Source organism: Staurois parvus, unplaced genomic scaffold, assembly GCF_062004578.1.
Source record: "Staurois parvus isolate SC_StPar_1 unplaced genomic scaffold, SC_StPar_1.0 ptg000017l, whole genome shotgun sequence".
Lineage (NCBI taxonomy): Eukaryota > Metazoa > Chordata > Amphibia > Anura > Ranidae > Staurois > Staurois parvus.
Genome location: NW_028317813.1, coordinates 22,965,136 through 22,978,935, shown reverse-complemented (window position 1 = coordinate 22,978,935; position 13,800 = coordinate 22,965,136). Strand labels below are relative to the sequence as shown.

The window sequence follows — 13,800 nt, the reverse complement described above, 5'->3', positions numbered from 1 at the left end:
ACTTAGAGTACAGTTTGACATTTGTATCTCGGTTAAATGTGTTTCTAGAAAAAATACTACTTCTATAGTGTGTTGATGGATTTCCCTGAGTATCTTATGTCTTTTTTTAATCGGGGAGATCAGCCCTTTCACATTGTAGGTCATGAACTTAAACTCATTTTTATTATAGTTACGTTGGCCTACTAGCTTTCCTTCAGGAGAAAACAGATAAACAGTTTAGGGATATGGATGCTCACCCTTCAACTAAAACATCCCCCTCTGACCATCCTTCAAGGTCCATTTTCTGTAACTCTAATTTCTCACAAAAGTCATTAAATCCTTCTGGAAATCTCAGTCTCGCCGATCTTCTGTCTTTCCACCCGATTGGACAAGCAGGAAGACCCCAGTTGTATCGCACTTTTTTTCTCTTTCATATGGGCTAGTAGCGGTTTCAAAAGATCTCCTTCTAGCCAGTGTCTCTGGGGAGATGTCAGCAAAAATATGCAGGGTTGTTTCTTCATATTTTATTTCAGTACAATCCCGCAACTTTTTCCATATTCGCTCCCTATCACCAAAGTGATGGAACCGGACCAATAACATAACAGGGTATTTCTGTTGATATTCCTTTTTGCCGTCTAACCCTATGCACGCTTTCAATTTTTCTGCAGTTGACTTTCCCACAACTGGATTACAGATTCTCTCCACTTTCTCCTGAAGATCTTCTTCCTGTCCCTTATCTTCTGGTAGGCCTCTGATCCTTAAATTATTTCTTCCATTTCGGTTCTCCTGATCTTCTACCATAGATAATATCTGTTCTTTCCACATCTCCAATTTGTTAATTTGTTGTGCATGTCCCTCCATTTTTTCCTCAGCTTCTTCAATTCGGGTTAGTATCTGACCCAGGTCAATGCGATGTGTCCCAATCTCATTTTCCATTGACATCTGTAGTTTATCAAACATTTCCACCAACTCTTTTGTAATCCCTGCTGTTCCATATTTCCTACCATTTATTGTTTCTTTACACTGGCTCTCTTCCAATGTCCCGCATGAAAGTCTGGATTGATCACTATATTCTTTGGATCTATCATTATGATTCTGCCTAGTTTGAATCTCAGGGTTTTTTTCCTGTGGGGACATTTACTTTCTTATGGTGCTTGTATTTATGCTTGATTGGGGAGTTTTAAGACCCCCCCCTCCCTTTAGTCGGTCTACTCATTTTAGGTACGTTACAGATTGTTGCCCTCTATTCATTTATCTCAGAATACTGACCCCAGGACCATCTTTCTTCAGGAGAAAAGTCCCCGAAAGTCCCTTTATACTTAATAGGAGAGGCCCCTCCGACCCCCAGGGCCCACCACACTTAATCTTCTCTTTAACAGTGATCGAAATATGTACTGATTTTAATAGAGAAAATAACAGTTCTTTAGCAGAGTTTTGCTTGCCGTGAATATGTTGCCGCTTCTCTACTTAGTTTAGCCAGATTTCACCATGGAGGGGTCTTGGGATGTCTGGGTTGACTGCTGGGGCCAAGGGCTATTTTTGCCACTTCCATGTCTTAAATCCCCTAAGTTCTGCAGGGCTCTGTTTCAGGTACTATCCTTCGGGCAGCTCCGCGGACACCCCCAGCGCACTTCCGTCCTCAGAACGGAAAGCATAGCAGCAAAAAAGGACTACAGCAAACACATTTGTGAAGACCCTGGGGTCATGTGTCCACCTGTACTGGTAGGCCAAGGGGAATAGTCACAGATGGGGTTCTGTGCCGCCGAGCTTGAAAGAGCAAGAGGCTTTAAGGAGAGCCTCAAAACCTTCCATTCATCAAGATTTAAGACTGAGAAATAATCTATCAGGGCCACCAAAGATTTGTTAATTTAGGTGTAACCAGATCTTCCATGGACACACTGGGGATGGTTCTATTTTAAACAATGTCAAATAGTACCCCAAAGGGTTTTTAGCACTTGAGAAAAATGGAAGGCACTGCCCAACTTCCTGGGAGGCATCCTGGCTCCACGGTTACATCATTCACTTCCTCTCCTTCCTCATTTACATTTGGAAGCAACACTGACATGGACAATAAGAGGTGGGTGCTTCCTGGCAGAGCCAATGTGTCATGTGGTCTCTAGCAGAGCATAGACTTTCCCATGAGATCTGCTAAAGATGCAGAATTTTTCTAGTAAACAGGAGAACAGGGAGTATCAGAAAAGATTAGGTGAGACTACAAAGTTGGGAGACTGGCGGTCCAAAGAGTTTTGAGGGGAACTCTGAAAAACCTCCTCAATGCCCTGTACACCAGGTTTACTGGACTAACCCCTTGTGCCATTTCCCTTCTGTATGATTTCCACCATGAGGTCGAAGAGATCCACTGAAGGGTACTCATGCCTCTAACAGTATAGAGACTGTTACTCCTGTGTCTGAGCCACAATTTGGAGCAGCGCAGAGCCAAAAGCTGCATTGCCTTGCCATATTCTCTAAATGGTATCTGGAGCTTGAGTTGAGCCAAAACACCTTCTATAGTGAGCTGGACTGTGCAAACACAACAAGCCATTTATGTGCCTAAATGGTGTAACAGGAGCTACAGGGGCTTCTCCTTTTAGTAAGAAAAGCGTCCTATGGCACAAAGAAAAAAAAAAAAATGCATAAAGTGGTGCACACTAAGCCACAGCTGTGACAAACTACTAAAAAGTGTCACAGCAGTCCTACAAAAACACAGTTCCTGGCCTAAGGAATGTTTACCTCCCACCCTTCTGTATCCAGGACTAACTCAGAGCAGGATACCGCGCAGGACTGGGTGTGCGATGTTGGGAGTTGGGTAGCACAAACCTTCTCCTTAAAAGGACTGACACGCAGTTATCTATGAGAGACAGTCAGAGCACTCATCACTTTTAAGGGCCCACTTAAAGTTACATGCGCAACAAATGTAAATATGCATTCTTTAAGTATGTGTTTATGACCCTTTCAAAGTTACACTGGTACATATTGTGAGCAAGCAGGCTTTTTACTGCAGAAGAGACATGCAACGTCTCATCTGCAATAAACTACACCTACCTGTCTGCTCACAGGGAACAATGTGCAGCTCAGCTTACCGCAGCCGGCCCGATCCCCAAGCGCCAGAATGACTAGTTCATGTGCATATGACCTCATACTGTGGCAGCCAATAAAGACAGCAGAAAAAACTGGCACAAAAGGAGAAGATGCTGGCACAGGACCATTGGAGCATTAATCTCTTTATTTATGCTTTAAGGAAGCTCTAAATTGAGTGTTTTGGGTGAGTGTGGGATGGGAACTGCACAAGTGAAATCTAAGCTGCATTGATGCTGACTCAATTTTCTAGAACTGCCCTTTAGATTACTCGATTTTGGAAATACTTGTCTAGGCCTACATACATATATACAGGGTTTTGGTTTATGTCAACAGAAAGAAATCAGATATTTTGACAAAATATGCCTTAAGTATAACGTTACCTATTAAAAAGGTGATTTGTCACTTTAATTTTTGAATTGGCTTTAAAGTCATCTGGCAGGAGCATCACTGGAACTGGAACTTGATTAAGTTCATTGACCTAAGAAAAAAAAAAAAAAAAAATTTAAGAAAATGACCACTCCTTCAACCAATGTCAAGTCATGCTTTAAAGTTTAAAAAGGTATTTTGCTTTACAGAACCTTTCTGCTCATCAGTCCTGCTCAGCACAATGGACTTTTGTATTTACAAAAGTTATCCAATAGTGAACATTTTTCAGCAACTAAAAAGAAAGCAGGCAAGTTTATAAACACCCAAAAAGTGCCAAGTATCCAGCATATAGGGAACACGCGTGCCCGCTCGCTTTTTTGGGCTGACGCATTTCGTGCCTAGGGCAGCAAATTAACTTGAATGAGCTGCCCTATGTATAACATCTCAAAGTAGCGCCAGAACGTTTTCAGTTGTGAAGCTTCAGGCGTTTTTTTTTTCAGTGCAGGTTTAGGTAGGTTTGAGGCACCTTTGTAACACGTTACTGCACGGCAAGACTCATCTGCCGCCCATGCTTGCGGTGCCAATAACAATTTGCAGCACGTTTGTAGTGCATTTCTAAAACGCACAATTTTGTGTGCTTTGTTGCATGTTGAGAAAATGCGTAGGTGTGAATGCAGCCTCAGTGAGACAGGGTTGTGGAAATTTTGGAAAAAAACTACTCGTACAGGGACTAAATCTGGGTCCCCCATCTACTTATCCAAATATAAAAAAAAAAAAAAATTAACCAAAAACCAACAGTATTTAAATCGGAGGTGCTTTTAGTAATGTCTGGGGCTTTATGGTGACTTAACCTCCCTACCGGTATGATTAGGTCAATATTTCTGTGCTCAAAGCGGTACTTTTTTTGCATGGAAATATGTCGTTTTTTTATTGTAGGCCTGTAATTTTTAGGAATAACTCACTCAAATCTGTCCGAACAAGAGTCTAGTAAACATCCCGGGTATGATAAAATTCGAAACACGAAATCATAAATAATATAATCATAAAAAAATACATTTAATTCAATAATATAATCAAACCAAAAAACACTGAAATTTGAAATATAGCGCCAAGTTCGCACATCACTGAGCTTAGTCGCAGAATTGTTTTCAGTGTCTGATGATGAATTTCCCCACAAATCATCACTCAATTCTGCAAGTGGTTCTAATTTACTATCACTGTTCTCTAGCTGGTCTAAAACCGCTTGACATAAAAAGGGACACTTTTTGGACGCCATGGACTTTTCTCAGTTTCAAGGCAAAAAGAACAGTAAAAATGCAGGCAGGGCACAGGACAAAGCAGTAGGGACAAAATGTATGTGAAATGCTTTATTATGTGATTTTAGTGTGTTTAGTGAATGTCACTTTTTAAAATGTTTACATTTCCCACCGGTTCCGGCCCCCGTACTTCCCGAAGCTCGCACCAGAAGACGTATGCTGGCATCGGCCGGAGGAGATGGCTGGGGACGCTGCATGGGGGACATCACGGGAGTGCAGGACAAAGTAAGTGAAACAGGGATCCCAGAGCAACGCTGCACGGTAATCCCAAGTGTAGCTCGGGGTTACCGCTTTTGGCACTAATAATTAACCCCGAGCTACACTCGGGAATACCGCCAGGGAGGTTAAACATTTAATTTATTTAACATTGCGCTGCTTATTTTCTCCTCCCCAGGGAGGGGAGAGACCTTGCTGTGTAACGATCGACTGGGTGCTCCTCAGGAAAGGGGAGTGTCGGGCTCATCCTTTATCCCTTTCGCTTACAGAGTTATTTTTGCATTTTTTGCACACGTTTAATAATTTTGTCCTTGCAGATAACACAAAACCCCCAAAAACATTTTCTGAAAGAGACCCTAGAGAATAAAATAGTGGTAGTTCCAATTTTTCATGTTGCACATTACTGCAAAGGTCTAGGAAATGCAAAATTTCAGTAAAAATACACAAGTTAATTTCAGGGCACAAGAAAAAAAAAAAAAAAAAAAAAAAAGCAATAAAAATTACCCTATTTTTTTGGTAAAATATAAAAGATGAGGTTGCACCAAGTAAATAGACATGCAACATGTCGAACCTTAAAATTTGCGCGCACTCGTGAACTGGCAACAAACCAGTACCCTATATTTTCTATAGGAGACCCTTTAGGTCATCAGTAGTGTGTTACGGAGGAGGACTTGTGCTAGAATTATACACAAGCCTGCGACTAAAAAGCTGTTTGATTATTTTCATTTAATTTCCATGTATTTTGGTGTGCTGAAAACAAATAAAAAATATTGAAAAAACTCCTAGACATCATGATTTGCCACAAAATGCAAAATTGTCTTCAAATTTATCAATTTTTTTTAATTTTTGGTATTTTTTTTTATATTATGGGTTTTTAACCAAATTTAAAGTCCAAATTACTATTAATTCACATAAGTGCATTTAAGACATAAAATGCCAAAAAAAAAAAAACCTTCGAGGGGTTGTCCCAGTTATGTAAAAAAAAAAAAAAAAAAAAAAGCACTGTATATAGCACTGTAAATCTGATGGTCAGCAATATATACATAAGCTAAGCAAGTTTTAGGGGGGGGGGGGAAAAAAAAAAAAAAAAAACTATTTCCTCATTTCCCTAGTTCTCTTCTGGCCCTTTATTTGCAGGTAAACAATCTCTGCTCCTCCCCCCCCCCCCCTGCAAAGGGGGTGAATACAAGTGCTGCTCTGAGTGACATGTTTATATACTGGGATACTCAGCAGCATGCTGTATGTGTAAGCCTCAGCCCTGAGTCTGTGCTAATGGTAGAAGGGGTTAATCTTTCCTGAAGAATCCAGAGGGAGGGAAACAGGGCAGACAGCAGCAGCTCTCAGCAGCAGTCAGTGCAGGGGGTGTGGCCAGCACTGTGATGTCTCCTGTACAGACACAGAGCTGCTCTCTCCTGCAGTCCACACTTGTGCACGAATCATCATCAGGTTCTTGGTTCTAGGCTGTTCACACTTTTTCATCGCAGTTCGTGTTAGCTTGTCATTCTTCAACCGCTATGTTATGACTCCGCGAAAGTGTATTCATTCGCCAGACAGTTTCTGTTTCATTTGTGGAGAATATACAGTGTTGAAGCAACAGCAGAATATTACAGACTTTTTAGTCCAAAGTATGCAAAGTATACTTTTTTCACAAATTGGAGATCAAGATAAAGTTTGGGCGCCTCAAAGTGTGCAAACGGTGTGTTGAGGACCTCCGAAACTGGTTCAAGGGTAAAAAAAAAAATCTTTCAGTTATGGGATTCTTATGGTATGGCGAGAGCAAAAGAACCATAGTGACGACTGTTACTTTTGTTCAAGCGATGTGAAAGGGTTTAATTCCAAATGGAAGCATTCCATTTCATACCCCAATCTTCACTCAGCAATTCGTCCCATCCCCCATGGCACAGATATACCAGTACCCAAGCCCCCTGCTACCTTGGAAGAGATACCTAGCTCCGATGAAGGTGAAGTCATACCTGAACCAGATGACGAATCAAGTTCTGACTTTGAAGATGATACAAGACCAAAATTGTTTTCTAATAAGGAGATGAATGATTTGGTAAGAGACTTGAATCTTCCCAAAGATGCTGCTGAGTTACTCGGATCAAGGCTGAAAAGCAGGAATTTATTGTTGCCAGCAGTGTCATCTTCATGGTTCAGACATCATGAAAAGGAGTTCGTTCCTTACTTCGCCGAGGAAGACAAGTTGGTTTATTGCATCGAATGTCGAAGGTCTGATGGGTCAATTTAAAATCCAATATTCTTCAGAGCAATGGCGTCTTTTTATAGATTCTTCAAAAAGAAGTCTCAAAAGCAGTTTTACTCCACAACGGTGGTTTTTACGCTTCCATACCTGCAGGTCATTCCGTACACTTGAAGGAAACCTACAAGAACTTGGAATTGTTTTTTTTGTAAACTTAAAATATGAAGACCATGGTTGGCAAGTGTGTGGGGACTTGAAGGTCTTGTGCATGCTGCTCAGGCAACAAGCTGGGTATACCAAATACCCTTGTTTTCTGTGTCTATGGGACAGTCGAGACCGACAAAATCACTGGACCAAGAAGAGTTGGCAGCCGAGGGTGCTAACAGTCGGTGAAAAAAATGTCCTCCGAGAAACTTTGGTACCTTCCCATAAAGTTCTTCTACCATCTCTCCACATAAAATTGGGATTGATTAAGCAATTCGTAAAATCACTTCCAAGAGATGGAGAATGCTTCAAATACTTGGTAACCAAGTTTCCAGGCCTGTCGGAGGCAAAATTGAAGGAAGGTGTGTTTCTCGGACCAGACATTAGGCGGCTTATAGTTGATCAAGAGTTTGTCAATACCATGACGGATCCTCAAAAAGAAGGGTGGATTGCATTTAACGAAGTCGTACAGAAATTTTTAGGCAATAACAAAGATCCTTACTACAAAATGATCGCCGGACAAATGCTGAAAGCATTTCAAGCTTTAGGTTGCCTGATGAGTTTGAAAGTGCATTTCCTCCAGTCCCACCTTGACTACTTTCCTGAAAATTTGGGAGCTGTAAGTGAGGAACAAGGTGAACGATTCCACCAAGACATTAAAAGAGATGGAAAGGAGATACCAGGGAAAATGGAGCATTACAATGATGGCAGACTACCGTTGGATGCTTCAGAGAGACATTCCAGATGCTACTCACAAGCGTAAAATGCACAAAAAGGAGCCTCACAGGGAAGAATTGAGTTTAGAGTGTGTAGGTGAGCTCATTTCAGTTCAAAAAAGGATTTTCATTAAAAAAATTGTAATAAAACTTTAATTTTATTTGTCTGAAGTGATGTTATGTTCTTGGGTGTAACTTTTTACTTTACTTTTTTTTTTTCCCCCATCACTTAGAAGGGAAAGTCCCCTAAAGCAACTTTCACAGCTGTACTGCCAATTGTAATGCCTGAAAGAAATCGGGTGAAAATTGAGCAGTCTGGAAAGAGGTTCAATGGCCAGGTTGAACAAAGGGGAAAGGGGACAGCCACGGAGCGTTCCCCCTTTTAGACGAAAAGATTCCGAAACTGTACTCTGAGTGAATACCCTAGCCGTGGGAGAGGAATACATGGAGAAAAGTAAGTGCGCAATGGGGCCTTGAAAGCCGAATTTCTTCAAGGCTAAGAAGAGCCAGTGAAGGTGGATATTATCAAAAGATTTTTCTGCATATAGAGACAGAATGGCCATATCTTTAATCGAAATGGAGTTAAGCTTGTTCCAGCACCAAAATTACTTTGCAAATATGTAGAACCGCTGATCTACCTTTGACAAACCCTGTCTGCTCGGGGTGCAGGAGACCAGGGAGTATATTTGCCAGACGGGATGCGACTATTTTGGATAAGAATTTAGCATTACACATTTATGAGCGAGATAGGGCGGTACAACCCAGGGAGAGTGGGGTCTTTGCCCTTTTTGGCTATTAGCTTTATAAACACTGTGGAGCCCGTAGGAAGGTAAGGACCGCCCTGCCATATATTGTTGTATACTTGCAAGAGGGTATGGTGAATATATTCACAGGATAGTTTGTAGAATTTAGATGAGTAGCAATCTGGGCCAGGGGGTTTACCATTAGATGAATTAGTAATGGTCGCCAAGAGTTCTTCCGAAGAAATGGGTGCATTCAGCGCCTTGAGCTGTGATTGGGAAAGGCATGGTAGATTGATTACAGAAGCGACTCCACTTTATCCATATCAACCTGTTCCTCAAGAGTACAGTTGTTGGTAAAAATTCATTAATAACAGAGGATATTTCGTGTTATGAGGTTTGTCAGATTTCCTTCAGGGTCATAATATGGGTAGGAGCATAGGGGCCTCGACAAAGGTTGGCCAAAAGTTTTCCAGCTTTATTGCTGTACTTATGAAATTGTAAGGAGTGATAGGAGGTTTTAATGCATTCCCTTTGTTTGACCCATAGCTCAAAAATTCTCTTAGCTTCCTGCCATTTCTGCTTCGTCGCCAGGGATCTATTTAGGCCAAGTTGGGATTTATGAAAGGATGAGCTAGCCGAGCAAAAACTGGTCCAAGGAGTGCCATTTGTACTGAGAAACATACGATATTACTTTACCTTGCAGGACTGCCGTTTCCCAAAATAAAATGGGATCAGTGGTATGTTCTACATTGGTGAGAGCATAGTCATTCCAAGCATTAACATATGACAAAAGTCTTCGTTGTCCGTGAGGTAGGAGGTAAATCTCCAAGGGGGTGGAAACCACAACTGAGCTGTGGTCTGAGATGGCTATTTCCAAGATCTCTGAGTTTCTCACCATAGGTAAAAGGGATGAGGTGCAAAATACGTAGTCAATACAGGACAAGGTGTTGTATGGGGGTGAGCAGTAGGTGAATTCCCTGTTGGGTGGGAAAGATGCCATACGTCCACCATGTGTAGATGGGAGACAGTGTCCGCTAGGTGTGAGGAGGGGTGTGTGTGTGTATGTAACTGGATGTTACTTTGGGTCCTAAGGATTGTGAATTTGTCCTCAATGGGATACATTAGACTGTTAAGAGTCTCCTCCCATCAAATGGAGGCGTACAGGAGAGCGTAGAGCCCATAAAGCAAGGTCCTGGAAAAATGGGATACCTGGGGAGTGTACAGCATAAATATTAGTAATTGCTATGTCTTCAGAAGCTATAGAGAGATGCACAGTTAGTTTACGTCCCTCTTGGTCTCGGTCTATCGAACGCACAGTGTAAGAAAGATGTTTATGAAAGAGGATGGCTACTCCCGCCCTGCGACTCGTGGTCGTTGAGCCAATAACCTCCCGGACCCAGAGTTACTTGAGACGATGTAGATCAGCTTCCAAAAAGGTGCGTCTCTTGTAGACGGACAACGTCTGCTTTCAAGCACATTAAGTGACGTAGGATTTTCATCCGTTTACCCGGAGATGACCCGCATGACTCCGAAGATATCAAGTGCGTTTAATATCAAAGCAGAGCTCTCCGGTAAAAGGATGAAAAACAAAAAAAGGGGATGGAGAGAGATGGGGAGGGGGCAACCCTCCGAAGAATTACAGGCCTGGTCCCTGCCTCTATGCAGATGACAGATATAGTACACTGACCGACAGTAAAATTAGAGACAGAATCAAAATAGGTGAATGTATATATGAACAGAGGCAAAACAAATTGAATTAAAAACAAAAACCTAGAAAACCCAGTAGTGTCTAAGGACTTCACTTTTTTCCGTGTGAGGTATACTACACAAACAAATGACTAGTTTCCTGGCCCCGGCGTGATAAAGGACTCACATTGGCGAGCCACATTGAGCGCCAGAGGAGAGGTCAAACGAGGGAGAACTCCGCGTTAGGATAAGGAAGCTGGCCACCGCGGGTTAAAGCTGAGAGCGTGGGCTCAAGGGAGGACAGCAATCCAGTCTATAGCCAATGCAACAAGACATGAGAACATATCGAGCCACATTGGGAACTGAATATAGGGCTCAGCCCCAGAACATACATTAGAACCATAGGGATATATAGTCCCTGAGAAATGCATACAACATGACATTTATATTAACAGAAAGGAAAGGAGAACAACAGCAATAGAATGTACTTTAGGCACAGTAGTCGCTGGAGGATAACAAACCCTCCAATGGATAGGTCAACCCGTCATGGGCTCGTCAGGTAGGTCCTCTGTGTTTGGAGCCAACACATAGCATCCGTGTTTAGAGGGGTGCTTTGCTGGAATGCTTAGATGTTTGGCCGAGATATTATCCACATGTAGGGGGTCAATGGTGGTCTCGTCCATTGCATGATTAGAAGACCAGTCACTGGCTAGTAGAGATTCCACATATTGTTTAGCCGCATCAGGAGAAGTAAACAATAGCTGGTCACAGTCAGGGAAGCATAGGCGTAGCACCGCTGGGTAGGCCAAAGAGAATCGTAGATCATGCTGGTGAAGTAGGGAGCAGATGGAGGCAAAATATTTGCATAGTATCAACACTTCCACAGAGTAGTCAGCAAAAAGCAGTAATTTGTGGTTGTCCATGGTAAAATGTCCCACCCTTGCGGTAGTATTGCAAGATGAGGTGTTTATCAGCGTAATTAAGATAATGTAATCGGTCTGGGCTTCAGCTGGTGACCTGAGTCAGGATCTTGTGGCGGTCCTAACCGATGAGCCCTTTCCACAACACAGGGATAGCGTAGGCCTAAGGCATGTGGTGGCTGCAGAGTTCCATCAGGGAGGATGGTTTATAGTGTTCTAGTGGACCAATAATATGTAGGATTGTTCCTGCGGGATCTGTTCACCGAATCCTCATTTGTCGAGGATGGATTGCGGTATGGTGCCCTGTGTACTAAGAGTAGTATTTACCTGATGTAACTGCGTTTCTACGGATAGAATGCACCGTTCTGCTTCCTCCAGCCCATGAATCTGGCTATGAAATTCCTGTCACAGCTGTTGCATACCTTTTTGCACCGCCTTGTCTACTGCTTCAGCAATTAAAGTGGTAAGAATGTTTGCTACAGCCTGAGCGATCTGTGTGTGTGAGAAAGCGCTGTCTTCTGCCTGCTGCAGGGATGGCAGAATAGGGATGTCCGCATACTGAGTTTGTTGTATGGCGGCGGCTATCTTGGGAGTTACCTCCGGCTCGGGGTCAGGGTCCCGGCGGGGTCCCTGAGACGATCGAGGAGCGGAACGCTCCAAAAAGTGGTCCATCTGGTTCCCTAGGGCAGGGGATATGAGAACCATGTATATGAAGAGTGCAGCGCTTATAAACAACAGGTGAACAAAAGAGAACAGTAAAGTCTTTAATAATAAAATTATAGAATAGTCCAGCAAATATATAGATGAATATAAAAAATTGAGGTGACTTGGGGATCCGTGTGGTAGTGGTAATGAAATGCGCACTCACTGGACGCGCAAATTAAATGCGCCTTATGTGTGATTATCCTGATGTTAGGTAATAGGTGGTCCTCCCTCTATGGGGTCCGAGGTAGGTGGTCCTCTTCCTGAAAGGGGTCCCCCTGTGTAAACCTGATGGATGCTATCTCTCCGGATAGTCTGGGTAGTGGGTGGTATTCCTTCCTTAGAGTGGATCTGTGGGCTAGAACACTCCCCCAGGGGGTGACAAAAACACTCCCATAGTGTAGTATGTTGTGAAGGCTTTTATTATTAAAGATACATCAGGGTACATCTGGGTAGATTAGGAAAAAATCGTTGCAGACAGTAGTCTGAAAAAGCACTGACCAGCTGGTGTGTTAAAATGGCCGCCAGAGCTCCACGTTGCTCCAGCGGCGTGACGTCACGGCGTGGTGTGGCTCCTCCTATGATATGAGAACCGCCCGGGTGACCGGTGATCTGGCGCGGTATCAGAGTGCAGAGGGGCCGGGAGCAGCAACAGGTCACTCCATCCTCACAAGGCGCCGGAACCAGAAGTAGAAAACTTCATTGGTGAGAGCCCACTCTTCCTGGAACACTGCTTGACGGCTGAGGAAATTGGCTAACACATTCTGAGAGCCCTTTAGATGTAAGGCCGAGATTGATGCTAGAATGGCTTCTGCCCAAACCAAGATCTTTTCCGCAATTGCCTGCAAACGCGGACTTCTGGTTCCTCCCTGCTTGCCAATATAAGCCACCGTTGTCCTGTTGTCTGAGAAGACTTGTAGATGATGACCCTTCAATTGATTCTGAAATTCTACCATCGCCTTTACCTCTGCCCTTGACCACTGGCCCTGGGCCAAACTGTCTTGCATGTGTGCCTCCCAACCCCACAAGGAGGCATCTGTCGTTATCAGGGAAAAGTCAGCCAGATCCAGTCTAGACCCCTGGAAAGAGGAGCTTCTGTCCTCCACCACCACAGAGGCTGCTTGACTCTCCGAGAAAGGAGAACCCTGTGCTCTAGGGTGTCCTTTTCCCCATCCCAGGCCCTGAGCAGCAGAGTAGCAGAGTGCTGTAGAGGCCTCTGGTGAAAACGGGCCCATGGAAATGCTGAGAAAATTGCGGTCATGAGACCTACTACTGCGGAGATCTCCCTCAGGGAAACCAGGAGATTTGACTGCCACCGGGCTACATGACACCAGACCCTGTCTTGTTTGTCTGTGGGGAAAAACACTTTTTGGTCCTGGGTAACTTTTAGATCTTTCCGCAACTGCTGTTCGAAGGGGGCATGCCAACAGGAGATAGTCTAAATAAGGAACTATCAAAATGCCCTTTAGCCTCAATGCAGCCAGAGCTTCTCCCAGGACCTTGGAGAAAATTCTTGGAGCCGAAGATAGCCCGAAAGGGAGCACTCTGCAGTGCAGCTGCTGAACATTCTCCCCCAATTTGATGGCCATTCTCAAGTACTTTTGATAAGAGACACGAATGGGTATATGAAGGTATGCATCCTTCAGATCCAGGGTCACCATAAAACACCCCTGA

The 13,800-nt window shown here is 43.4% G+C and overlaps 1 protein-coding gene across 2 annotated transcripts in view; it reads right to left on the bottom strand.

Moving 5' to 3' along the window:
* The window catches only part of PIP4K2C (phosphatidylinositol-5-phosphate 4-kinase type 2 gamma), a 142,644-nt gene that overhangs the window by 121,902 nt on the left and 6,942 nt on the right, over nucleotides 1–13,800 (bottom strand). For both annotated transcript variants that reach the window (XM_089681394.1, XM_089681404.1), the window contains exon 2: nucleotides 3,438–3,535. In XM_089681394.1, coding sequence (XP_089537520.1) covers nucleotides 3,438–3,535 — 98 coding nt within the window. The remainder of the gene's footprint in view (nucleotides 1–3,437; nucleotides 3,536–13,800) is intronic.